The following is a 26,980-nucleotide window of genomic DNA, read 5'->3' as shown; positions in this document are numbered from 1 at the left end:
TCAGGAAAATACAGATGTTTGGCACATGGCCACATTTGTCTCATACAGATGTTTAAATGTCCTTCAATGCCTTCCCCTTCATGTTTCAGGTCTGCCACGCGCTGAGTAACGTGGGGCAGGACAGAACCTCCTGGCAGCTCCGAGCACAGAGGTTGGTGGGATTGAGAGCTGCTTTTCCAGTGGGGCCAAGGGAGGACTTTGACTGGCCTGGTGCCTGCCTGCAGATGGAACAGCTCATAACCTGCTGGTCAGGTGAAGTTGAGCATGTAGCCAGACAAAACCAGGAGGATGAGGAGAGAAGGGAGCAAGCGATGCCTCAGGATGGGGAGCCTGGTGTGGGAGGCCAGGATGATGGTGGAGAGGGTCAGGTCGGAGTGGCAGTGGCAGTGCAGGAGGTTGCTTATGGTGCGGATGAGGCAATGGAGGTGGCAGTGGAAGGTGAAGAGGGTGAAATGCAGCACGTCTTAGGTGGGGACCAAGTAGCGAGATTGAGAGAAGAGCTTGAAGACAGACTAGAGGGTGATGCTGCAGCACTAATGGAAGAAGAAATGGACCACAGAAGGGTTTTTATTGCCAACGAGGGCCGAGACGCAGTTCTTAATCACCAAGAAGACTTGCCAGACCACAGGAATCTGGGTAATGGGCAACATGTAGAGGCAAGAAGTCCAAGCCCACCACCAGCGCTGGAATGCATTACCCTGCCTACAGGCCACATTGCCCATGTAAACTCGGTCCTCCTTCTTGGGGGAGAGGGGAAGGTCTGTGCCACAGCTTCCAGAGACTGGAACGTAAAGCTCTGGGATCTGGAGCTGGGATCACTGCTGCAAACGATGGGACGGCAGGGTGATTTTAGCAGCCATCGAGGCTGGGTCTGGTGCCTGGCATCTCAAGGACCTCTGCTTGCCTCAGGGGGCTTTGACAGCACTGTGAGGCTGTGGGACCTGCAGGCAGGAGGTGCAGATAGGGCCCTCATCAGGACCGGGGCTGCTGTTCTCTGCTTGTCCTGTCAGCCCGACATGTTGCTGGCTGGTACATTTGACAAGCGGGTCAGCATGTATGACACCAGAGGTGAGAGGGATTTATATGAAGCTTGTTTTGCTGTGTAGAAAGTGCACATGAGAGTCAAGAGTTTAGTAAATACAAAGCAGTTATATAGACAAATGACTTGCTGAGGTGGGTTCTGTCTGTTTTTGTCCACAGCTGCTGCACCACTGGTGAAAAGCATCCGTATGCACAGTAACGCCGTAATGTGCCTCTGTGCAGATGACAAATACATCATCTCAGGGAGCAAAGACTGCACTGTGGCTGTCTATGACCGCAGAGCGGGCAAAGGCTTGAAGAGACTTCGGGTAGATTTCTTGAAGAGCTTGTGTTTTTGTAAACATACTCATATCCATCTTTACACCAAGCCACTAACTCCACCCACCCCACCACTTTACAGCTGAGCTCCTACCTGCTGTCCATGAGCTACAGTGGCTGTGAGGTATGGGCAGGAGACAACGGCGGCATGCTCCACTCCTTTTCCATGCAGGCGGGGACCTTAAAACCTGTCTCTCAGTTTGATGTGGGGCACACAGCTCTGATCACCGGCATCCACAGATCCCCCGGTAGCCTCTACACCTGTTCATCTGATTGCACCGTCAAGGTGAGAGAATTCTTCGTTACCTTAAGCTGCTGGAACTTTGCTACTGAATGTCTTGAAAGTCTTGAATTGTAATTTTTCCGCCTGCGCTACAGGTTCATATACCATGCGCGCCTCCGAGGACGTTAAACACCCTGCACTATCAAACTGGAGTCCATGGGGTGAGTGCTGTGCAGTCAGTCAACACTTTGTTTATATAGCAACTTTTTTATACAACTTCGTAGCTCAGAATGGTTTACAGAACAACAACATGTGCAAAAAAAAAAAATCAACCCAGCAAACACACACCGTATAAAACTTGTCAGGAAGCCAATGCAGAGACTTTAAAACTGGTTTTATATTTGCTCTCTTTCTGGTTTTGGTTAGGATCTGTCAGTTTTGCAGTAGCTGAAGGGGTTGCTATAGTTTCCTTTAGGGAGGTCATACTCTGATCAAGGATGACACATTTTGAACTGTTTTGGAGGAATTCAATGTTAGTGATCGCAAAAGTACTGACAGTTCTCTCTTTCTGGGCATCAGTGATGATATTTTAACTTTATTAATGTGGGCTTCTTTTCATCGTTCATGTGTCTTCTCTCTCCCTCTTGTTTCTCTCACTGCACTGTGTGAAAACTTTCAGCTGAGCGTGGAGGCCGGAGTCCTCGCTATAGCGTCCGGTGACGTCAGGGTGCAAGTGTGGAGGCCTCGAAAATGAAGTGGAAGCAACTACATGGTAACAATGAAAACAGGAACCCTGGTCTTTGTTGTGTTGTTCTGTGTCTCTATACAAATCAACAAAGGTAAATAAAGAAGCTGCCGTTGCCTGGAAGGCTGGCTACATCAACAGTCATGTAAGTGCTGAGTAAACAGACAAACACAGAAGGGAAGAAATGACGACAGATGATGACCAATCAGGTTATTTTTAATTTTTAAGTGAACTATTTTGAAATGACTGCTTTCAGTTGTTTAATTTAGTTGTAAATATGTGGTGGAGGATATTTCAGGTATTTTAGTCTTGTCACAAACCCTCACATTATATTTTTATTTTTTTTATTTCTATCTTGTTTGATCCACTGAAAAGATTTTTCTATGGAAGGAAAAGCAAATGTTTATTTTCATTGTTTACCCCAAAAATGTTCATTTTGTGCCAAAACTCACTGAATCACTCTTAAGGACACTTTAAGTGTTCAAACAGCACTGAAACCACAGACATGTAAATGTTTGTAATTATAATACCTTTATTGAATCTCATATGTAAACTGGCATTATACAAGAATAATTACTTAAACATTTCATGTACAGTAAACTAATTATTGCTCTGTGACAAACTGATTGTATTTCTATAGCTATTTAATTGAATACAGTCAGGAAAGTGTTATTTGTGTCCATATGCTGTGTGTGTTTTTACTATTGACCAAAAATCCATTTACAAACATGCTGAGAGACTGTTTCCACAGAAGACAGCATTAAAAGTTCTAAAAATCAAGTGCGTGGATTCTTTCATAATTTTCCAGATGAGAACATGTAGTATCTTTTACACAGTACATGTTCGTGGTTGCGTTCTCGGACAGAGGTTTTCCTCACAGCGCCGTCTGGGAGCTGTCAAAGAATCAAACAGGTCTTCTTATCTTTGAAGGGATTGGATGAAGCAGCTATGCCGGTAAGCAGGGGGTCACTGCGCCTGTGCTCCTGACAGTACTGGACTAAATCTGCTGCTGTCAGAGAGATCTGCAGGGGCAGAGAGTTGACTGGATTTTAGACACAAGTATGAAAAACTGTTGGACAGTGAGCATGGGAAGTTTTTATAAAAAATACATATATATTCAGTACTTTGGCAATTTAGCAATTAAAGTATAAAATGACAGTCCTGTGTGATACTAAAAATTAATATTGATCCAATACCAGCTAAATACAGATACTGATACCTTTAACTTATGTCAGCAGCTTATGTCGGGAGGCCAGTGTGTCATAAATTCAACCAGATGAATCATACATTTTCAAATTCTGAACACATCTTAATGACCACTGAAATGACCATTTCAGATTTCTATTTATTTTGTAACTGTTTCTGGGAGACCTGGGATGTAAATGTGTATGTGTCTAAAGCACTCTGGATCTGCTTCTGTTGTTTAAATGTGCCGCAGGCTTTAAATAAAACTGATGTGACAATAAACACAAAAAGATTAAGACATCATTCATAGCGCATGTTTAAATTATAGGTTTTTTACACCCCCCCCCCCCCCCCCCACACACACACACACAAAATTTTATACAATTTAGTGATCTACATACTGAACGTAGAGGATGGAAACAAATATCGACCATATCATGCTTAGTCTCAATCCAATACCGATACCAGCATTGGTATCAATACAATTAATTTTTATATCAATCTGCCCACCTCTATAAAGCAAATTAACAGATGATTTAGATTCTTACCCACCTTGAATCTCTCCATGCTTGCCTCTACCCGAAGTTGATCCACCAGTTTTTGTGCCTGAATAACACTGCTGCTGCTGCTGCACATCTTTCCTGACATTGTCTTGAGAGCAAAAACACAGAAAAACAACAAAAACATACTCCTATGACACCAAAGTTAGCAGCAGAAAAATGAGTTACACCAGTCACTTACCTGATCTAAACAGCTCAGGTTATACAGGAGCATCTGCTCAGAGATGCTCCTGGCTTTCCCTTTTGACCTGTATCCTCCTCTGTTTGTTGTTTTTTAATTCCCTGTTGGGGCCAGTTCAAAGACTGTGATAGAAAAGGTCAGACAACACAGTGGTGGAAATGTCACAAACATCACATCTCTTCACAGGCACTGCTGGAGGCTGTGCTTTAGAGATGTGGTCTGCCCTTAAAACAAGATTATGCGTCTGTACTTTGACAGAAGATTTTATGTTATATTATATTTAGGATTTTCTCTAATCCACACAGTGTCAACAGTATACATACAGGCCCAATATGTACATACACTCATTTAAATCTTTTAATAAGTAGCGCTGAGGGTTCTATAATGTCTTATGACTTGAAATAGTCAAGGCCTGTTAATTTCTCATTAGTGATCATGATTGACTGCAACTGGTGGGTGTAGCATACAAAGGATTTGCGATTAGCTCTCACTGGACTGATCGACACTCAAAACAATGGGAAAGTTCACGGAATTCTGTAGAGATCTAAGAAGGGGTGGAAAAAAATCTAAAATTTTATTATTTGTCTATCTGCGGAAGATGTGAAAGAAAAACACCGTGAACACCACAAAGGTAGAGTAGCTAAAAAAAAAGGGCAACCTGGCAGTAATGCAACAGTTTTGGATGCAAGCTGCCGTTAAACTTGACTGAAGAAGAAGAAGAAAAGGGCAACCTGGATCACATTTGTCCCTTTTCACTTTCCGTAGAAGTAGCTCGTTTCTCACAGGTGATCCATGCGACGTTTAGGGGAATACAAATCTTCAATATTTGTTTTTTTGCGCGTAGTGACAGCCGTTTATTGCTCAGCCTTCTTCATCACCTGACGCCTCTTCAAGAACAGGTATGTCTTCATTTCTCTTTTAGATGTTAAGTCGCGATTCAAGCTAGTTTGACTCAGAGTTAGCTTCTAGCTAACGTCTATCACATGGATTTTGTATGTTTTCATTGATGTTGTAGCACCTGCTAAACGCCATATGCTCTTTTAATAAAGGCTAGTCCCTGTACAAAGACATTTATTCCAAAAATAAGTGGAATTTTACATCTAAACCATAGGGTTTTTAAAGTTTCGATATTTTGTGCCTGTGAAATCGATGTTATTTTTTGTTTAAAGCTGATCAAAACCCATGTGATGGCCAGAAGTCGCATTTACATTTAAAATATTCATCTGCTTACTCTCACATTAGCATGTGTTGTAACGAAAAGTCACCAGATATGTAATCCTCAAACAAAGTATTAGAATATCCTGATAAATCAATGCCCAGTCACCTCTCACGACAGTGTTGGTACTCATAAAATCAGATAGTTGATTTTATAAGCTTGCAATATGTTTATGTGAAGTCTTAACAAGTAAAGTTACAGCATAGTTGAGTAAACTGTGCCGTATGTCTCTGTGCAGCAGATCTATAGCAATGTAACTGCAGTACAGTGCTGTGGTAATAAATATACATAGTTGTTTTTTTTGTTGCACGCCTCAAAAACGTATTAAAGTAATTTTCCTCCACTTCAACTACGGTATGAAATTAAAGAGATTTTGAGCCACCAGAGACGAGAATATACAACAGACCCGCTATCTGCTCATTTCCAGCTCCATGTTTTTACTTATGGGCTTTACTAGAGTATCTTTATGTAAATAACAGTTAAAATAATAATTTTTATCTTGTACCTGGCCTGCAATGCTTCCCTAAAAACCTGCTTTCTCCTGATTGGCTGCCCTCGGAAACAGAAGGTTTCAATAGCAGATGGGAGGAGCTGTTGTTCACAGAGCCAGAGCTGACCAAATTAATTAATCTTGGGAAGTGCACTGCAGTGGTGAGTTCTCAGAACCTGCTCTTTGAGCAAAAACAATGACAACATCACGGAACGTAAGTTTGGATAACATCATAGAAAGCTCACGGCTCTCCAACGGGAGATTGAGAGACCAGTGTTGGACTGTTAGAACAGCTTTGAAATTCATATGAGTTGTTCGCACTAAAGTAAAAAACACCATCAATTCATGCGGAGACCCTCTTGGCGCCAGCTGCGGTCTCAAGGCTGGAGCTGAACAAAACACCCTGATAACGACTGTGTTTAGACTGCCCCCCCCCCCCCCCCATGCAAGGCCACCTGGGTTGGCTGGAAGACTGTTTACTTAGCCTGGCAGGGCGAAGGACACTGTCTCAGCTGAACTCTGGACGCGCACACACACACACACACTGATATGTACACACTGATCCCCCCTCCCTTTCCAAACGCCTTCGATGCTTGTGCCCTACCGGGGAAGATGGCAGCCGACTGGACCAGCACAGACATGCTGCAGGACCGGATGCACTGTCTACACCGGCTCTCTCTTACCCTTTACCCGCCCCTGTTGCTTGTCTTGTGTTTCTATGGTGTATTGATAGTCATGTGCTTTTTGTGCTGAGGTGTTTTTTCTGTTATCAAACTGTTCTCCCACTAGGAGCTCAGTCTGAGTGGAGTTTTTTTTTTTTTTTTTTCTCCTCCTCTTACCTCATGTTATGTATTTTTCATTGTTTTTTTTCCTATCAGCCTACCTTTCTGACATGTCTCCCCAATGTGATGTTTGTGTAAAGTTGGTCAGAAGGTTCCTTTGTAAGTGCGCATGCGCCACTAGCGTGCTGCCTGCTGTAACCCTAATTTCCTTCGGGATTAATAAAGTATTCTGATTAAGACATCCTCCCTCACTGGCATCATTCAGAGGCCCAAAAAGAAATAGCAGAAACAAAGCAGTCTATAGTCTCCACTTCTGGTTCACACGGATTACTTTTACATATGTTGACCTTACTATGAGGTTTTTAGCACTGTAATGAATGATGAATAGAAAATCAGGAAAACTTCAGGAGGTGCACTTTAAAGGAATCTGCAGGATGGACATCCACCTTAGAAACATGCTGCTAGCCTTTCCAGGAATTCAGTTACTCAAATTTTTACTAGGAATCCACTAACTTTAGTTTCTTTACATGCAAACACTCCAGTAACCAAATGTTTCAGGAAAATGTTCTTCCCAACATTTGCACATTCAAATGAATATCATCCTGAATAAGCTGGATCTGCAAGTGTGTGTTATATTTATTTATTTTTTTTACCTAAAATATGCTGAAAACCTCCAAGAAGGCCCACCTCTATGGAAATCTCAAAGAGCCTCTGTTTGGTGATTGTCTTTTGCAGAAAAGATGGCAGACCAGGCCCCCTCAGTTGCCATGGAGGCTGTCCTGAAGCCTAGCTGCGATCTCCCCGAGGACATGCCGAAAATCAGAGGTTACGACTTCAACCAGGGAGTCGATCTCCATGCGGTGCTGAAGTCCTACCTCACCACGGGCTTCCAGGCCAGCAGCTTAGCCCTGGCTATCCAGGAGATCAACACCATGGTGAGAGGACAGCCTTTGGGGGGGTTATTAACTTTCAGTAAACGACTACAAGGTGTCTGGACCCACACGTTCTCCTGTCTTATAGTAGTTTTGGTTTTGCTTGCCCAGGTTATGCTATGTGCATCTTTTGGCATTTCTTCTTCCACTGCAGTACAAGAGGAGTCCTATTGATGGGAATCATAGGGATCATATTGATATGAATATGTCACTATTTTAAAAAAACAAAACAAAGAACCCTAAAAGCTTTTAACTTCCTGGAGTCTTGGTCCACTGATACTGAGAGACTTTTACTCGCCCTCCTCATTCAAAAAACTTATCAGTCACTCCAGACTGGGCACATGTGTCACACCCACAATCCAACCTGACTTTTCTCCTGCGTTCTGTTTACCTCAAAACTTGGAGATGGAGTGTAAAATTACAAATTTGTTGACTTTGATGAAGTTGACATTGAGCCAGCGGTGGTTTTGGAGCCAGCGGTGGTTTTGGAGCTAGCTGCTCGATGTTGTTGTGTTTGGCCTCACTTGTAAGGTGTGGTTGTTGCCACAGTGATCCACGTTGTATGTTTGCAATATCTGTTTATCTGTTGCTCAGCAATGATTTTGACCACCACAGATCGAGAAGCGTCTTGAACCAGTGGAGGAAGGGGAAGGAAATGAGTCGGAAACCCCAAAGTCAGGCTGCACCATCTTCCTGGGGTACACCTCCAACCTCATCAGCTCCGGAGTCAGAGAAAGCATCCGCTATTTGGCGCAGCACAAAATGGTACAAAATGACACGTCTTATGTAACGATCCACATAAGCTCTAAATCAGTCACCCGGTTTCTCAGAATCTGTTCCTCTGCGTCAGGTGGATGTTATTGTAACCACAGCAGGAGGCGTGGAGGAGGATTTGATCAAGTGCCTGGCTCACACCTACCTGGGAGACTTCAGCCTCCCTGGCAAGGAGCTCCGCCTGAGAGGCATCAACAGGTTTGTTAGCGCTGCTGTGGTTTATCTGTAAGCTAACATGTAAAATAAAAATATTAATAGTAAAATATAAAACTGTTTGTCGTGGCCACCCTTCAGCTTCTGTTTTAGCTCATCCCCCTGGCTTTCTTCTGTTTGACTTCCCCTTTTGAAACTTTTTTTAAACAGTGTAGATGAACAGCATATAAGGCAAAGCAATAATAGGTCCACTTTAAAGAAAACATGCTTATTCGCCTTAGAATCAATGCCACTGCACAGAGAGGAAGCAGTGCCAGTAAACCAAATGGATTGGACTGGTGCTTATATAACGCATTATATAAGCCCACCTTTCCACAAGCCACATACATACATACATACATACATACATACATACAGTGGGGCAAAAAAGTATTTAGTCAGCCACCGATTGTGCAAGTTCCCCCACTTAAAATGATGACAGAGGTCAGTAATTTGCACCAGAGGTACACGTCAACTGTGAGAGACAGAATGTGAAAAAAAAAATCCATGAATTCACATGGTAGGATTTGTAAAGAATTTATCCGTAAATCAGGGTGGAAAATAAGTATTTGGTCACCTCAAACAAGGAAAATCTCTGGCTCCCACAGACCTGTAACGTCTTCTGTAAGACGCTTTTCTGTCCCCCACTCGTTACCTGTATGAATGGCACCTGTTTGAACCCATCATCTGTATAAAAGACACCTGTCCACAGCCTCAAACAGTCAGACTCCAAACTCCGCCATGGCCAAGACCAAAGAGCTCTCGAAGGACACCAGGAAAAGTATTGTAGACCTGCACCAGACTGGGAAGAGTGAATCTACAATAGGCAAGCAGCTTGGTGTGAAAAAATCAACTGTGGGAGCAATCATCAGAAAATGGAAGACATACAAGACCACTGATAATCTCCCTCGATCTGGGGCTCCACGCAAGATCTCATCCCGTGGGGTCAAAATGATCATGAGAACGGTGAGCAAAGATCCCAGAACCACACGGGGGGACCTGGTGAATGACCTGCAGAGAGCTGGGACCAAAGTAACAAAGGTCACCATCAGTAACACACTACAACGGCAGGGAATCAAATCCCGCAGTGCCAGACGTGTTCCGCTGCTGAAGCCAGTGCATGTCCAGGCCCATCTGAAGTTTGCCAGAGAGCACATGGATGATACAGCAGAGGATTGGGAGAATGTCATGTGGTCAGATGAAACCAAAGTAGAACTTTTTGGTATAAACTCAACTCGTCGTGTTTGGAGGAAGAAGAATACTGAGTCGCATCCCAAGAACACCATACCTACTGTGAAGCATGGGGGTGGAAACATCATGCTATGGGGCTGTTTTTCTGCCAAGGGGACAGGACGACTGATCCGTGTTAAGGACAGAATGAATGGGGCCATGTATCGTGAGATTTTGAGCCATAACCTCCTTCCATCAGTGAGAACTTTGAAGATGAAACGAGGCTGGGTCTTCCAACATGACAATGATCCAAAACACACCGCCCGGGCAACAAAGGAGTGGCTCCGTAAGAAGCATTTGAAAGTCCTGGAGTGGCCTAGCCAGTCTCCAGACCTCAACCCCATAGAAAATCTGTGGCGGGAGTTGAAAGTCCGTGTTGCTCGGCGACAGCCCCAAAACATCACTGCTCTCGAGAAGATCTGCATGGAGGAATGGGCCAAAATACCAGCTACTGTGTGTGCAAACCTGGTAAAGACCTATAGTAAACGTTTGACCTCTGTTATTGCCAACAAAGGTTATGTTACAAAGTATTGAGTTGTATTTTTGTTATTGACCAAATACTTATTTTCCACCCTGATTTACGAATAAATTCTTTACAAATCCTACCATGTGGATTCATGGATTTTTTTTTTCACATTCTGTCTCTCACAGTTGAAGTGTACCTCTGGTGCAAATTACTGACCTCTGTCATCATTTTAAGTGGGGGAACTTGCACAATCGGTGGCTGACTAAATACTTTTTTGCCCCACTGTACGTACGTACGTACGTACGTACATACATACATACATACATACATACATACATACAGTCCTTTTATCGATGCCTAAGCACTAATATCTACCAATCACACACTCACACTCTGATCACCCCAATGGATGCACTGAAGGCAACTCGGGGTACAGTTTCTTACCCAAGGACACAGTGTTTGACCTCATAGTCGTGGACAAGTTTCTTATTCTCTATGCTTTCATCACAAATGGCACATGTTGTGTTGGTGCAAGGATTTGACAGGCAGGTGCTGATCTGTGACCTTGGTTCACATAGACAAACCTGCTGATGTATTGATTTTGTCCTTGTCCGTCTCCCTCTGTCTTCACTGGCTGTAGAATTGGTAATCTGGTGGTGCCCAACGATAACTACTGTAAATTTGAAGACTGGCTGATGCCCATCCTGGACCAGATGTTGCTGGAGCAGAACACAGAGGTGAGTCGCTCCCTGCACCCCAAAGCCTACTGCAACAATAGTTGTTAGTCTTATGCACTTTTAGGTTTAATATGTAATATACAACTTTATAAAGAATTAGGAATAATAAGAAGTTTCTGCGATTCCAGGGCACCCGCTGGACTCCCTCCAAAATGATCCACCGACTTGGAAAGGAGATAAATAATACAGAGTCTGTCTACTACTGGGCATACAAGGTGGTTATGCACCTCGTATTCTCACTTGCTTTGCTTACTTTGAACTGTCTGTGCTGTTTGGTGGCTAAATGTGCTGTTGTGTTGCGTTTCAGAATAACATCCCGGTGTTCAGCCCCGCTCTGACAGACGGCTCTCTGGGCGACATGATCTACTTCCACTCGTATAAGAACCCCGGCTTGATTCTGGACATCGTAGAAGGTTTGTAGCGGCGCCGATGTTGCTGACTAAAACGCAGGTTTTTAGTCGTTTCGTGTTGCTAATGCGCGCTTTATTTTCAGATATTCGCAGGTTGAACAGCCAGGCAGTTTTCGCCAAGAGGACTGGGATGATCATCCTGGGAGGGGGGCTGGTCAAACATCATATATCCAATGCAAATCTTATGGTAACTAAATTCTTTTATCTTTGGCTTGAACTTTTTTTTTTTTTTTTTTTTTTTTTTTTCTTTTCTTTAGCTTGAACTTTTCTCACTTCTGAAAAAGTTTGATAAATTAGGTTATACCTAAGAGGTTCTACTTGAGTACAAATCTGAGGAACGTGGGCTGTCTGAGTATTTCCACTGTAGCTGCTTTAACAGTTACAGCCTGCAGTTACTTCAGATTCACTGTGATTTTCTACCTGTAAGTTGCTGTGACAATTTCATAAGAAATTGTTCTTATTTCGAGAAATATTAACAAGTTTAAACGAGTAAAGCAAACTTCCTCACAAACCTAATCAGAATCCTGTTTTGACACTCTCTCTTTCCTGCCAGAGAAATGGAGCGGACTACGTGGTGTATGTGAACACGGGGCAGGAGTTTGATGGCTCCGACTCCGGGGCCAGACCGGACGAGGCTGTATCTTGGGGCAAGATCAGAACAGATGCCAAACCTGTTAAGGTGATGATAAATGTCAACTTTACCTCCTGTTTTTACGTCAGATGGTCTTTATTCACATCAGATTTTGAGATGTCTTTGGGGGATTTTTTTTGGTGGGGTTTTTTTTTTTTTTTAAGCACACAAGTCTAAGGGTGTCAGTTTCAGAGGTGTTTTAAGAACTGAAAACGCCTTTGAAGACTTTTAAGAGTGCGGTACATAACACCCATACGCTTGCTGTACTGGACACATCAGCTCCATGCACTTATGGGATCATTCAGGCATCACGGAGATGTTGGTTGGTTGGTTGGGTTAGGGCAGACCTTCCCAAAGTGTGGGGCCCATGGCAGGGGGGGCGCGGTATGAAAGGGGGGGGACAAAGCGGGCGCCTACAGAAACGCAAAGCAGGAGATGAAGCATCGCTGAATATGTTTCCAAACCAACTTCATTCTAAGCCAAAGACTAGAAAATATGGTGAAGCATACGTTTTTCTTGTAAAACAAAGGGGGGCCTAGCAAAAAAAGTTTGGGAACCACTGGGTTAGAGTTGGTTGGTTAGCAGGGTTGAGATCGTATAACTGCGGGCCAGACTGATCCAAACATTTCTGTTTTCATGACTACTGAGTAATGTCTGAGAAGCTAAGCTAGTATATTAAATTACTGGGTTTTTACCTGTAGCTGTCAAAGGTTGATGGGGTATTATCAGGGGGTTTGTGAACACGGGATTTTCAAATTCATACTGTAAGTGCAGTAAGTTTGGATCTCAGTGACCTGAACCTCAAGGTCAGAGCTCGTCTTTTCTGAAAATCACCTTGAACTTTTACATTTACACCATAGGTGCTATTAAGAGGCTGGGGGGAGGTACTGGGAGCCACCAGCATTTTAATTTTTAATTCTTTTTTTTTGTCATGCTTAATATAGAGTCACGGGCACTTTATTAGATAAGCCTTGGTTCTGCTGGTTTGGACCCCTTTTACCTTCAAAACTGTGTTAATTCTCCAAGGTGCTGGAAACTATCCTCACAGATTTTGATCCATATTGACAGGATAGCATCACACATTTCTGCAGATTTGTCGGCTTTCTGACGAGACTTTGCTGTTTCACCACATCCCAAAGCCGTTCCGCTGGTTTGAGATCTGGTGACTGTGGTCTGGTGATTTGAGTACAGCGAACTCATTGTCCTGTTCCGAAAACCAGTTTGAGATCACTCTCTTGTATGTAAATCCCAGTAGTTCAGCAGTGTATGAATAGATGTGCAAATTGAAGTGGCCAGTGAGTTTTTAATAACAAAGAATTTCTCTGTTTGATCTGAGCGACTTGCGTTTTTATTGCTTTCATTGTTCCATGTTTGGAGAGTTCCTTCTTTTCCAGTGAAATGTGTTTTAGGGGCATTCAAAGTGTTTAGATATATTTTCATACTGGACCAGAAATGGCAGCGAGGTAACAAAGCAGAGCAACAGATTCTTCGCACACAACGAAGGAACGAGAACAAGTCAAACAGAACGGGGGAAAATGGTGTCAATGGTGGTGCAACTAGGAGATGTGTTCCTCATTTTGGCCTCAAGGTGGCAGCGTCTGTACAGTGTTTGTACTCAGAGTGCATCCAAGGCACTGAAAAGCATAACTAGGAAAACTGTCTGGTTTCACTTTAGTGAAAAACAATAATACAGCATCATTGTTTAAAAAATATGATTTTTATCATAATAGAAAAGTGATCAGCGGCTCTGTTCTTGGTTCTCAGGTGTACGCCGATGCCTCTCTGGTCTTCCCTCTGATTGTGGCCGAGACCTTCGCTCAACACGTCGACAAGCTGGCCGCCGGCAAGAAAACGGATTAATTGGCTGCTCTGTTTAAAAACGACTGTCTTTGCTCCTCTGGTTTACGCCTTTTGTTTGTCAAATTGAACACTTCAGCCTGATCCTGGGTCAGCTTCAAGACCGTGTACTGTCATACATACAGTGCTGTAACTGAACGACTTATTGAATGGGAAACGGTGGTGATGCTTTCCTGTTTTAATGCTTTCCAGTATTTACTTGTTTGAACAAGTACAGCATTTCTATTTCTTACTGTTCAGAAAGCTGAAATGTCATAGATATCATGCTAATGCATGCACCAAAGAGACGATTATGTCTATAATGTAACTGGTTTTAGTGTGTGTGTGTGTGTGTGTGTGTGTGTGTGTGTGTGTGTGTGTGTGTGTGTGTGTGTGTATAGTTTTAATTTATTTCATTTTAGTTGTGGCGTCACACATACACCGGTCGATAATTCTTATTTTCTATTATATTAAGCAAACCTTTACTTTCTCGTCATGGTTACAGGATGAAAGATGTCCCTGTATGTCTTAATAAACCATGAAATCATCAGTTCTGTCTCTGTTTTAAAATAGGTTTATTGCACTTTTACAGAGACTTTGTGCAGTAGTCCTGTGAGAAAAGGCTGCGGAGGACCTGTCATATGACACTAAATTTCACATGACTCGATCCTTGTTGCATAAAAAGTTTGCAGAAAGAGTTTGAAGTGGCTCAGGAGCATTTCATCCAGGAACACAGAGGTGGCTATTAAGCATTGATTAGAGGTCACTTTATTAGGTACTCAAGCAATAAATGAATAAAGAAGCTCTGATTGTTAAACTTTCACATTTACATCTCTGTAAAGGCACAGATCTGAATTACTTTCCTCGTGTTTACAAGATTGACTTGAAACAATTCAAACTTACATTTGCATACCTATGAATAGAAGATATTCTGATATCCGAAACCTCTGTGACCTCGGGGCTAAAATGCATAATTAAAACCTCCATTAAAGTGAGGGAAGCGAACATTAACGGTGTCATTAAAGCTGTCTTTATGGCAGCAATACTCCATTTATAGCCTGCGGGGCCAAATCGGGCATGCCATAGTGTGCCAGCTGGCCCGCAGACTATTTTCTAATTTACTTAATATTAATAATTTAAAAGGTTTTTAGCTCTGTTTGATGCACAGACTCTAAAATGTAACTATTCACACCTGAAGAACAGCTGTTTGAATGCAGTAAAATATGCAGTTATAGGCCTGGTGTCAGTGGCCTTTTATGACCTTATAGACCTTTAAATGCTTAACAATTTATTTTCCTGATAAATATGATTGGCCCCTGGCCTGCTGTAATATTCCTTAATAGTTGTGGTGGGTTGTGTGAGACTAGAGCAGTGCTTTTAATCAAATAAACCTTCAACTTTATGACCCTCCCCCCTTTTTTTGTAGTTATGAGATTCAAAAATCCTTCATCAAACTGTTTCCAAACTGAGCAAATAAAACAAATTCTGCGCTCTGTTGCTTCGGGCAGAATTTAAGGTTTCAAGGAGAGGAAAAAAAACAAAAAACAAAGAAAATTGAAATCTGGCTCGACTTGCTCAGCGAGCAGCAAATGCTTGAATAAAGTCTGTTGAGCGAGTCTAATGGCTTTGATGCGGCTTGCGAGATCCTACCTTCAAATCCCTCAAGCGGCACGTGCACGTGGGGTTGTTTTCTCACGCGCATGCAGATGCAGCACAGTTTTCTTCCACCCGTTGGAGGTGGGACTCCCTGGCCCCTTTTCTTTGTGCCGTCAGCCGAATAAGCCGCGTAATCAAGTATCAAGGATAAAGACGTTTCCCTTCTAAATACATCAGTTTACTACTGTGGGAATGGATATTTCCTGCAGCTAATCAGTGCTCTCACATCCTCTGCACAGAGCTGCTTTTACACCAGGATGTGTGTAACATGTTCGCTGAAGCTATTTTAAAATTATTTATTTATATTATGGAGTTGTTAAAGTGTCAGTACTTTTAATGTGTTTGTGACCTTTTAATTTTTGGAGCTGAAGAAGTGGACTTGGACACGGGGTAAGGTCAGCTTTCCCAAAAACCTCAGCTCCATATGCTCTCAGAAACACACGCACACACATTAACTGGGTGTTCCTGTTCTGGTACAAGCTGCTTTTCCATTCAGGCCTTCTATCTTTTCCTATTGGTGGTGGCACTGTGTGTGTAAGTGTGTGTTTACCCAGGGCTTGACAGTTACAATTTCTTTCTTTTTTTTCTTTAAAGGCAGCGGTGTATGGATTTTTATCCCTATAGAAACCCGTGTTTGCTCTGCGCTTAGCTGAAAGATTACAGAGTCTGAGTGGGCTGAAAAAAGAAAAAAGTGAGTAGAGACCCTGTCTGTGTGTATCTGTGTGTGTGGATGAGCTGTAGTCACGCTATGATAATATTGTGTGGCGTCTGCACAGAGCAGACAGTGTTTTCCTCCCCCTTTCTCCTCCTGCTCTGAGGAACAATCAGCATACTGTGTGATGTGCAGGGCCGCAGCAGTCATAATGGCAATTATGTCTTCTTCCAGCCAGATTGGCAGCTTTTTTATGGTGAGAACCAAAGAGCCAGACTGGGAGGGAGAGAGAGAGAGGGAGAGGGAGCACTGACCTGCTGCACAGCTGCAGGGTGGGGTGGATCAGTGAGGAGTGAAAGGGGAAAAGAAAAGTAATATGCAGCCATTTACATATTTACATTGGTTTCTGAGTAAAGTCGTGTCCAAGTGTATGCAAGAGCCAATTCCCATTGCTTTGTTTCTTTATTTTCACCGTTTTGGGTCTCTTTAAACTGTGTCCTCCCCCCCTTTTTTTTTTTCAAGTGTCCGGTCACCATATTTCCAGATAAGAGAAGGGAAGTGCTGATAAAAATGTCTGTCTGAGTCACCTTCAGTTAGCTCAACTAGCTGCTTTGCAGACTTTTTCCACATTAATTTGCCCCGAGCTTTGCTTCTCAGACCGAATCCAACCTGCAAAAGGTCCAAAAACCATCCCCTCTTTGGAATATAACACTTTTCCCTCGCTGTCTTTTAACCTCCGCCAAGGATGTATGCTTGCAGGATTACTCAAAGAGTTATGGAGTTTGGGCTCGGCCCAGATTAGAAGTAATTACCTTTTGATGTCTATCCGGATCTGTATGCAGGAATTTTTGAAAGGAGAGAGGAAGATTATCATCGTGTCTTCACAAGTAGATGTAAAATACAAAGATATCCTTCTGGATTCAGGGAGTTGAATAACGCATGACGCAGAGTGTGTTTTCACCTTGTTAATGTTTTTTTTTTTCTTACGTGTGACTGAATGGGAAAAATATGATATACACAAGACACTTTATACATGGAAAAACATATCATTGGATCATTTATTTAAAAAACAAAACAAAATATAAATAATTCACTTTACCACTTTACCAAATTAAATGGACTAAAATCTGATTTCACTACCAATTAATCATTAAACTAGCCTACTGAAAGTTTAAGCTAGCAGTAAGGTAGCTTTAGCAGAGCAAATAATATATGTATATATTAATATAATGTTTATGTATAACAGGCCTATAGTTCGGTTAACTTTCTAGAAAGATTCCCTCAGTTACTTTAAATCCCCGAACAGAAAAAACTGTGGCCTACATACGAGGGAGTATTCTGCACGTTGTTGCAAAGCCGCGGCGTCCTCGCTCCACCCATGTTTACCTGTTTGTTGTTGCCACGGGAACACCATCTCGGCAGCCTATTGGTCCACCCGGAGAGGTATCGGCAGGTGAAGGAGTGCAGCTGCGTGGGCGTGCTGAGGGAGCGAGAAAGGGGCGGCTGATAGCGACGGAAAGATAAACATTGCGATAGGGAGGGCAATAAATGTATGGAAAGGGGGGTGGAGCTGTGATAAATGGACGGACAGAGGTGAAGGTGGAAGTGGTGGAGACGGAGGGGGAGGAGGGGGGGGGGGGGGGCACTGCACACACCTCGCTTGCTTTCTCAGAAACAGGAAGTCGTCAGTTGAACCGCCGTCTCCTCCAGTGACGCAGCTGGCTGAGTTTGATGACGGCCATGTGTCTGCGTTGCTCTGGCAACCGCTTGGACAAGGACAAACATCCGGATGTCATGTGTCTGTTGCTGCACCGTCATCGTTCTTCATCAGATTTGTTGTAGCAAGAAAAACCGCATTATCAACCCAGGTATCAGGACGGGCTTTGGTTTGAGCTTTCTAGTAGTCAGTTCCTTTACATCCAAATACTAATAGTGCACTATACTGCATATGTATATATATATATATATATATATATATATATATATATATATATATATATATATATATATATATATATGTATGTATGTATGTATGTATGGGAGTCGTGCACTGTTCCATTTAGTAGTTTCTAAGCTCTTATTTACTGCACTCAAACATAAGGCCTGGGGGCCAGAAATGGCCCAGCAAAGACTCCATTGTGGCCCAAATGACCATTTTGGAAAATGTAAGGGAGGACATGAATTTTGGTCCTTTTGGTCCTTTAACTGTATTTTCTTTTCTTTTCTTTCTTTCTTTCTTTTTTTTTTTTTACAGCTCCTCAACTGATAAATACCTAACCTTGGGTTATTCATGTTACACAAACATAATTAAAGCTAAACAGCTAAACAATTAAATGATAGAAAAGTTCCAGTTTTCCAGTTATTTGTTTGTTTGTTTTTAGAATGGGTTCGTGGTAAACAAAAAATACATAAATAAAAATGTGTACTTTATAATCACAGGATAGTCTGAGCAATGCCATTTTCAGTAACTCTACACATTTATTTCTTACAGAAAGATCCACGCTCACAGGTTTCTTTTGTTTTCAACAGCAGCATCTTTCTATTATGTACAAAAACCGAGACGTGTTATTGAAATTGCACATCTTTTCCTCATCTCACAGTTGTGTAGTTTAGTTTCTTTACACTGACAGAAAATAGGAGTTTGACTGATCCGACACGCTTAAGATCAAAGTAGTGAGTTTGTCATGCCTGCTCTAAATGATTACAAATTGTGTTTAATAGTATTGATGTTCTCTAAAGCTGCCGCCGTGAAACATCTTTCATGTCTGCGTGGAAAAATAACCCATAGTAACGCCGTGTTTTGAAAAGTGCCATATAAATAAAGTTAATATTAATAGCTGGTTAACATTTTCATGCACATTTGTTAAGTGTCTCTTTTGTTATTTAAAAAAAAGTATAATTTGTAAAGAAATTTGATAGGAGAGCAATAATAAATTTAACAATGTGGAAGAGTAATTAAAGGGGTACAAATTGAGAGAAACTGATATAGAAGTGAACTGATTTCTATTTAATAAAAATACTCTAGCAATACTTTAGTACTTTATTAAAAGCACCCTTTTGCTCATTTATAGTAAGACCACTTTTTATACCTTGTTTAAGGCAAAGCTCAGGAAAGGTTGAAAGCTAGCTCAAGTTAAAAATGTACAAAAAAAACTTAACCCTGCAATACAGTCATGTTTGTCACACTTCCTGCTGTATTTTTGTGTAGGCTTTCGGTGGGTGTTTTTTCAAGTATTTTTATAAAATGTCTATGGGCTGAGGATGTGGTCAAAACGGTGTGAAAGAGCAACAACAAATAAATGCCTAACAGCACCGAAATAAACCTGGACTCTGCATGGAGAAGATGCATGAGGGTTTTTATATCTCTTACAGGCTCTTGTTAAAATTACCGAGGTGTAACTGCATTTAGCTAAATGAATGAATTCTGACATGTCCATGAATGAGGTAAGGGTGATGATTAAACAGTTAAAAAAAAAGAGAGATATGAAACCTTTACACTCATAGCTCTCACTGTACTTTTTTCACTTTCAGGTCGCTGTGGAAACAAAAAGTACATCCTAACTAAAGCACAAATGAAAAAATGGAAAACAGTGTAAGACTTTCCTTTGTCCTCTTCTCATAACCATTGTTTATATATATATATATATTTTTTATGGTTTTTGTGTAGAAATGTCCATTTCCCCCCCCCCCCTTCTCCACATTAGTGCTTGTTTTCTTTATAATGTGGACACGGATTGATGAATTATGAGTGTAGTTTTGAGTTAGAATAGTGATGAATTTTGCACTTTTTCTTTATTTTGAAAGTTGAAACTGCTGCCTGTCAATTTCTTGATTTTGCCCCCCCCCCCACACACACACACACAGACACACACAGACACAAATCTTTCAGTTGTGTGGTAAGCGTGACAGACTGTGCGAAATCCGTAGGAAGTAAAAGCTTATTGTTGCGTAATGGCACAGAAAGCTCTTTGGATTTAAGCAATATGAATTTCTGTACACAATAGAAACATAGCCTACAAATTAAGTTCACCGCCACACAAAAAACCAGAGCCGAGTGATTTCATTCGCTCTCTGGTTTCACAGGCGAACGTAAGCAGGCGCGGTGTAACTTTTACCTGCTGATTGGTGGCCATTTGCCGCATATCTGATTTCCTGCTTGCGACCTCAGCGTAGATAAGAAAGACAAAGAAAGTGATGGAGAGCAAGTGAGAGACGCAAAGGTTAAAGAGGTTTATTTGATAGGTGAAGGAATGAGTCACAGAACACAAATGCACAGGTCTTCTTTTTTTTCCAAAACAAGTTTTATTTTTCCAAAAAAGATTCAAATATACTTAAACAGACTTAATTAATTGATATATTTTTTCATTTTCATAGATCACGGTACAAAAAACAAAGAAAGAAACCCTAAAAATACAGTTTAAAAAATTTCTAACATTTATAATACATTATAAGCTTTTATGGTTATATGCTTTTAAATGTCTGTGTATGTCATGAAAAAGAGCTGCATAACTAAAGTAAACACGCTGGTGTTAATGTTGTTATTAAACTGACATTAAAGTGTGTGTGTGTGTTTGTGTGTGTGTGAGAGAGAAAGAGTGTGGAAATGAGAACAGTCCCCTGTTCCTGCTGAACTGAGCCAGCCGACGTCACACACTGATTATCAGCACAGCAGGCACAGGAGACCGACCCAGCGGGGGGGTGAGGAGGAGGGGACAGAGGTGGTCACACACACATAAACACAGACACACAACAACGAGCCAAACAGACACTGATGCTCATGCAGAAATCAACAGGTAGAAGTGAAACTAAACACACACACACACACACACACACACACACACACACACCAGAGAGAGCCTGGCAGCCAGCAATACACCCGACAACACAAGATGACATATTGCCCGCCCAACAGGAACGGGAGCAGCCTTCGACACTAATGAGACGCCTGACATTTATCAGGCTCTGACACACTGAGACCGAACAATTTTGGCTAATTCACCAGATTAGCTGTTTTTGCCAGGCACTCGCTCATAATGGAGTGCGATACCTGTTCCCATGCATCCCACTCAGCCACATCACAGTGCCGACTCGTAACACTACTGAGTCATCCATGGAGTACTCCCGCACGCGCGTGCACACACACAGCCTCCGACACATGTTGTCAATTTAGCAACGATCAGGAAAGCTCGTAAAAATAAAGTCAAAGGATCAATCTGGCTGTTGAGGAGTAGGACGTATTTGCCTCGTTACCGGCAACGTGATGCTTTCTAGTAGCGGGCAGTGGATCGATTCAAATATTGATAGTATCGATACCAATACTGGTGTTGGTATCAGATGGATACTAGCACAATTGGACCGATACTCTTCTATCCTTATGTTCAGTACGTAGCACATTTAAAGGACAGAAGCTGATCCAGAGTGCTTTAGAGACAGCCACATGAAACGCTGATTTGTTGTACTGAGTAATTATTGTGGTAATTCATCTCATAAGTCATGACACACTCCCCTACATAAGCTGCATTTATCAGTTAAAAGTAGCAGCATTGATAATTCTGGCTCTGTATTTTGGTATCGGATCGATACCAAAATTTGCAGTATGGCACAGCATTTGCTGTCATTTAGGTGAAATTGGCTTTTTTGACACTTCCTTTGATGGGTGCCGGGTTTGTGTGGCAGACTTCCTGAAAAGCTTCCTTTAAGGAAAAATAGACTCACTGAGTTTGCTGCTCAAGTTTCTATAAACCGCTTGAGTTGTTGTTGGGTTCAAGTGCCAAAGAAGGTCACAGGTTCTTAAGTAAATCATCGAACAGGCGGCTAGATCCACATTTTATATAAAAAAGCAGATTTTTGTTGGGAGGATATAGTCATGGGACGAGATCATGCTCATGTGAAGCCTGGTGTTGATGTGGAGAGTGGTGTTTTTGATGCAGTGCGGCCCCTCCCTGACCTTTACTCCTCTCCCTTGTCCCCTGCAGGCTGCAGCCCTGTGGCGGCAGAACTTAACCACTGTGAACATGGCAGACACTCACTGTTCACATGTGGGTTAAGTCCTGCTGCCGCACAGCCAGGCTTCGACGGGCATCTGTTTGTGACACAGAAAGGAGACGTTTCTATGTGTGTATGCAAATGAGTGACTGTGTATGAGTTGGCAAATTGGTGCGCGTGCGACGAAGAGGCTGCTTTCTTCGTGTCAGCCATTGGAAATCCCTGGCAATGTGATTCAGTCCTCTAGTTTAAAAAAAATCACTCTGCCAGGAATTCCCCTGGCCAACAGATAGAGCTGGACGGTCTGTGGTGGAAAGAAGACTTCAAAGCATGCGCAGTAATAAATACCACAATAAGACTCGAGCATCACTGTCACCTTTTTAAGCAGCAGCTCCCTTCTTCTTTAACCCCCCCAATACACATAGAGAGCAGTCTGGCTCTGTCACATGTTTGTCATTCGCAGGTCAGTCACTGCATTTTCTCAACCCTGTGTGCACTGTACGTGGTCCTTGTCAACTCCCAGACTTCCCGTGGCCTCTTATAAAAATAGCTTTTCAATGACAGAATGGAGAATTAGGTTAGAAGGAAGTGGCCACTCGAATGGCACTGCCTTTAACAGACGCTTACCCTGCACCCTTTATCTGTGCCCCTTGTGAACAGGGGAAAACCAAAGACAAAACAAAATGAGAAAAAGAGCACTGGAGCATGTTTCCTCTGCTGCTAAGTTACAGCAAAATCTCTTAAGAAATTGTTAGGGATTTTCATGTTGCATAGAGAACCTTTGCTTTTATACATTGTGAAAACATAAAGTCTGATCCTGCGTATTCCTTAAAAGAAAAAAAAAGGAGAAGAAGAGAAGCACACACAGCCATCCCGCCCCGGAGCACAACATAATGCTGTGAAGTCCTTTTGGTTGAATTTCACTTGTCTCCAGTCTCCAGATCCCGGCTGATCCGCTCATTTTGCCGCCCTCCTTTGAGTTGCTCTTATTTTCAGCAGCTTGAATATTTTGCTGTGTACAAGGTATGAGTCAGTGGGAACTCCAGACTCTAAATAAGCTTTAGCTGGCTGTCTGTTGTCGCTTTGGGGCAGTGGCCGGGAAATGTTATCACTAAAGCGGGCACCTCTGTTTCACAAATCTAGTGTTTAGACAGAGCTTCCATAAATAGAACGCAAACTTTTTCCAGCCCAGTTGTGAGCATCGTTTTGAGCTAAAAGCAGCATCTCATGTGGAAGCTTTCCAGTTTTCACCAGGCCAAAGTGAGGTTCAGTGTTTGGGTGCTACTGGGAAGAAAACAGAATAGCATTGTCTGTTCTCGCTAACTTTCAAAATCAACTTTTTTGACTCTACAGTAAACTAAAGTGTACATTTACATTGCCTTCGGGACAGTTTTTTTAATCGCTCGGTTAACAGAAAACCAAAATGTCAACATAAAAATGTACCCAGTGCGGCCCGTTTTAGATCCCAGTTGTACGTCTTCTTAATTTCCTTTCTGTTTTACGAGTTGCGCTTTTTAAAGCCTAGGCCGGTCTCCACACGGTCACAACAAGATGCTGTCAAGAAAGAAGGTAAATTAAGGTCTTGGCATCCATCAAAGACACGACAACTGCTCCCTTTACCTCCTACCCGCCTTTAACCTTAAACCCTTTATACCGCCATCTCTTTTCATCCTGGTGTGTTATTTTCTCTGCCTTTTCATCGTTTCCATCGGTTTCTCGCTCCCCCCCCCCACTCGAACCCGCAGCCCGTTAATGTCCATGAGCTCATTCCTTCCCCTGTAATGACGGCATTCTGGTTGACGCACGCTGTCCAACACCTCACCTCAAACACTCTCTGCGAGGATCTCACATTCGCCTTGTTTTTTTGTTTTTTTTGGGGGGAGGATACAGGCGGCCCTCCTGCTACTGGCTTCTCATACTGGATGTTTATTATCATTAGAAATAACAAGTATGTGGCATATAGGCTGCATCTTACTGGTAGCTCGCAACCGTGGCAACTTGTTGCACCTCGACGGAGGCGTAGGGTTGGAAAATGAGCATCACCGAGTGACGCCTGCCAGCAGATGTACTCTAGTGAAATTAAAGTGTTTTTAGAGAGCATGTCTTCGTGGATTATGGCCTCATGTGTGGGTTCTTTGATGGTTTCGTGGTGTGTATGTGTGTTTATTGTTCATGCACACGACGTATGGCGGCCCAAGTGCAGACGTGGCCACTGGCTGTTTTCTCAGATCGTCGGCTCGAGTTCAGAATTGACATTGCCGTTTACACAAGGGCACACAGTTAAGTGGAAAAGCCTCTGCTGGGACAGCTGGATCTCAAACCCTTGTTGTTTCAACACATATCTTCTCTCTGCCCGTGTCCTTGTGTGCACATTGCACAGAAATGCACACACGCTCCGCAGGCCAAGCGCAATCTACCAAACTCTCCACACACACACGCAATATGTTCACTATCACTGAGCAAACACAGTGATGTCAGTGGCAAACGTGTGGTTCGCGTAAGCTGGTTTTCACTCTTTCTCATAAACTGTGAATAGTAAAAATACCAAGCTGACATCATTCGCACCTCCAGGCTGTGGACCGCTTAACAGAACAAACAGTGAGCAGTACGATTCCCAGGCTCGTGCATGTCATTAAGAATTGTTTCTCAAAGCCGAGCACAAGTCATTTATGTTTCCACTGATTTTCACAGGGGCCAGATGAAGCTGTTTCCAGCCACAGCTTCATCTTTCTCTGTAAATGCTATAAGTTCAAGACATGAAGTCACAATTGTTACAGTAACATGTTAATTCCCTTCTTACGGTGTAAATTTGCCACGTCTGCTTTCCATAATTGCTATCTTCTCTGTTGCGCCTATTAAACTCACTCCTGGGAAGAAAAGGTGGAAAAGCCTAAAAACGGTTAAATGATGAGGAGCGAGCAGCTGACACATCAAAAGAAAAAAAATTATCCAGATTCAAGGCTGCATTTTTAATCCGCCAGAAAATCAACCACAGGATCAACAAAACTGCAGTCGAAACGGCAAAGCCCGCCAACTAAAACACAACGCAGCACCACACCTTAACTTGCTTTCTACCAGACAGGGTCTGTCTGGGTATGTGTGCGCATGTGATTGTATTTGTTTCATGTTACGTGCGAGGGTGTAATCATTGCTGAGGCTGTGACATTTAGTGACATTCAAACAAGAGCCCAGGCCTCTACTATGGGCCTTCTATGTTGCAGTTTTCCCAAATTAAAGGCGACCGTTCATTGGCTGGCCTGGAATCAATGGAACGCGCCACATGTGGGACATTAGTCTGAGAAGTAAAAAATAAGTATTTCCAACTCTTTTTTTTTTTTAAAGGGAAAAGCTCAAAGTCTCTTTGGGCTGTAAAGCTAGCCTCAGCAGTGAAGAGCCCAGCCCAAGCCCGTGGTCCACTCCCTGTAGCCCAGTGCGTGTAATCCTATCCTCAGCCTGATTCATTGCCAAACACCCTTACCACCACCACCAGCCCTGTACTTAGAGTACAGCTGCCCTGCTGCCACTGAACCACACATGCACAAGTGGATGCTGAAGCTGCACACACACACACACACACACACACTTTTATTCCACTACGCCACGGTTTCCTGAGCCTGGGCCCATTCCTACAGATTGCTGCCGGGCACACCCACCCACTCAAACCACCCCACCAAAGCCAAGGCTTGAGGGTTAGATCCCCACATTCTTCTGCTCCTCCCATCCTTTCTCACCATCCATCCATCACCCCATTTTTCCACCTTCTCAAAGCAGAAGGCAAAATAACAACACATTTGACCCGTGCCTTCTCTTTCCCATGTCATTTGGCATGGAGGTTATCTGAAGTCACAGCCAGACGCATACGGAGCAAAGTGATAGACGCCACTGTCGGGGCTAAATTAATACCACTTTATCTTATCCTTCTTCTTTAGGTCAACCTCACTTTTACCTCCTTCAGTTCCATTTTTGCCTTCCGCTACTCAGTTTGGTCTATACCAACACCCCCGACACACACACACACACACACACACACCAGACAGGACGGCAAACAGGAAGACAGAGAGCCAGCCCTGAAATGCAGCTCAAAGTGGGTTAGCTACAGTAGCCACTGGATTCCCTTCCTTTCATGGAGGTTTGGGAGCTCGCAGACTTACGGGGCCCCTGAACAATGAGAGGAATGTTTGAGCGGCTCCGGCCTTGCTTCAACACTGCCATTACGCCTCTCAGGCTTTTTATGACCTCACTTAGCGCTCCGTACTGCCAGCAACACCCCAAGGAGAGGCACACAGACTGACAGACATGACGACAGGCAGATGACACACATGGGCAGACAGATGACAAACATACTGTATAAGCAGAAAGCTGTATGGAAACAGGTGGAGGCGAAACAATTATGCCTGAAATCACTCAAACGGGGGGGTGGTACATAACCTTTAAATTAACAAGCGAGTTAGGCAGCGAGGAATGAAACCATCCCATTCAATGGCACTGTATTCATCTGACCTTTGTAATGGAGCCGGTCCACAGTGGCAGACCTCATAACGGGGCAATATTCCAGTGCCAACAACACAGTACATTTGAACAGCAGGCAGACTTTTACTCCGACTCTGTGTGAACGTCCCGTCCTGATCAACAGGTTGCAGGAACTGCTGAATTGCCCCTCTGTGGAAGACCAGAGGTTTAAAAAAAAAAAAAAAAAGTCAGAGGAAGGTACACAGTGTTCATGGATCATAAAGTCATA

The 26,980-nt window shown here is 42.9% G+C and overlaps 3 protein-coding genes across 5 annotated transcripts in view; 2 read left to right on the top strand and 1 right to left on the bottom strand.

Moving 5' to 3' along the window:
* fbxw9 (F-box and WD repeat domain containing 9) overlaps nucleotides 1–3,107 on the top strand; it is a 4,200-nt gene extending 1,093 nt beyond the window's left edge. Inside the window, exons 3-7 of the mRNA XM_086288976.1 lie at nucleotides 90–1,068; nucleotides 1,201–1,349; nucleotides 1,442–1,645; nucleotides 1,738–1,803; nucleotides 2,262–3,107. Coding sequence (XP_086145102.1) covers nucleotides 90–1,068; nucleotides 1,201–1,349; nucleotides 1,442–1,645; nucleotides 1,738–1,803; nucleotides 2,262–2,336 — 1,473 coding nt within the window. The 3' untranslated portion in view covers nucleotides 2,337–3,107. The remainder of the gene's footprint in view (nucleotides 1–89; nucleotides 1,069–1,200; nucleotides 1,350–1,441; nucleotides 1,646–1,737; nucleotides 1,804–2,261) is intronic.
* On the bottom strand, nucleotides 2,853–18,166 carry LOC147332440 (guanine nucleotide-binding protein G(I)/G(S)/G(O) subunit gamma-7-like). Of its 3 annotated transcripts, none has more exons than XM_086288980.1 (3): nucleotides 17,644–18,166; nucleotides 4,065–4,163; nucleotides 2,853–3,349 (listed from the first exon to the last, which is right to left on the bottom strand). In XM_086288980.1, exons 2-3 carry the CDS (start codon nucleotides 4,158–4,160, stop codon nucleotides 3,224–3,226), a joined length of 222 nt encoding a protein of 73 aa, XP_086145106.1. In that variant the 5' UTR covers nucleotides 4,161–4,163; nucleotides 17,644–18,166; the 3' UTR covers nucleotides 2,853–3,223. The 3 variants fall into 3 exon arrangements, with proteins under 3 accessions (XP_086145106.1, XP_086145105.1, XP_086145104.1); XM_086288979.1 differs by lacking the exon at nucleotides 17,644–18,166 and adding an exon at nucleotides 4,254–4,749; XM_086288978.1 differs by lacking the exon at nucleotides 17,644–18,166 and having other exon boundaries at nucleotides 4,065–4,749.
* Nucleotides 4,760–15,237, top strand: dhps (deoxyhypusine synthase). The gene is made up of 10 exons (XM_086288977.1): nucleotides 4,760–5,152; nucleotides 7,477–7,676; nucleotides 8,289–8,438; nucleotides 8,524–8,645; nucleotides 10,976–11,072; nucleotides 11,201–11,287; nucleotides 11,380–11,485; nucleotides 11,566–11,669; nucleotides 12,036–12,161; nucleotides 13,878–15,237. Exons 2-10 carry the CDS (start codon nucleotides 7,482–7,484, stop codon nucleotides 13,971–13,973), a joined length of 1,083 nt encoding a protein of 360 aa, XP_086145103.1. The 5' UTR covers nucleotides 4,760–5,152; nucleotides 7,477–7,481; the 3' UTR covers nucleotides 13,974–15,237.
* Nucleotides 18,167–26,980: the final 8,814 nt, after the last annotated feature.

Source organism: Aulonocara sp. 'chitande type north' Nkhata Bay, linkage group LG4, assembly GCF_057382095.1.
Source record: "Aulonocara sp. 'chitande type north' Nkhata Bay isolate Kocher_YH1m ecotype deep benthic linkage group LG4, A_spYH_male_GT1.1, whole genome shotgun sequence".
NCBI lineage: Eukaryota > Metazoa > Chordata > Actinopteri > Cichliformes > Cichlidae > Aulonocara > Aulonocara sp. 'chitande type north' Nkhata Bay.
Note: the sequence above shows the minus strand (reverse complement) of the source record. Positions and strands in the feature narration are given on the sequence as shown.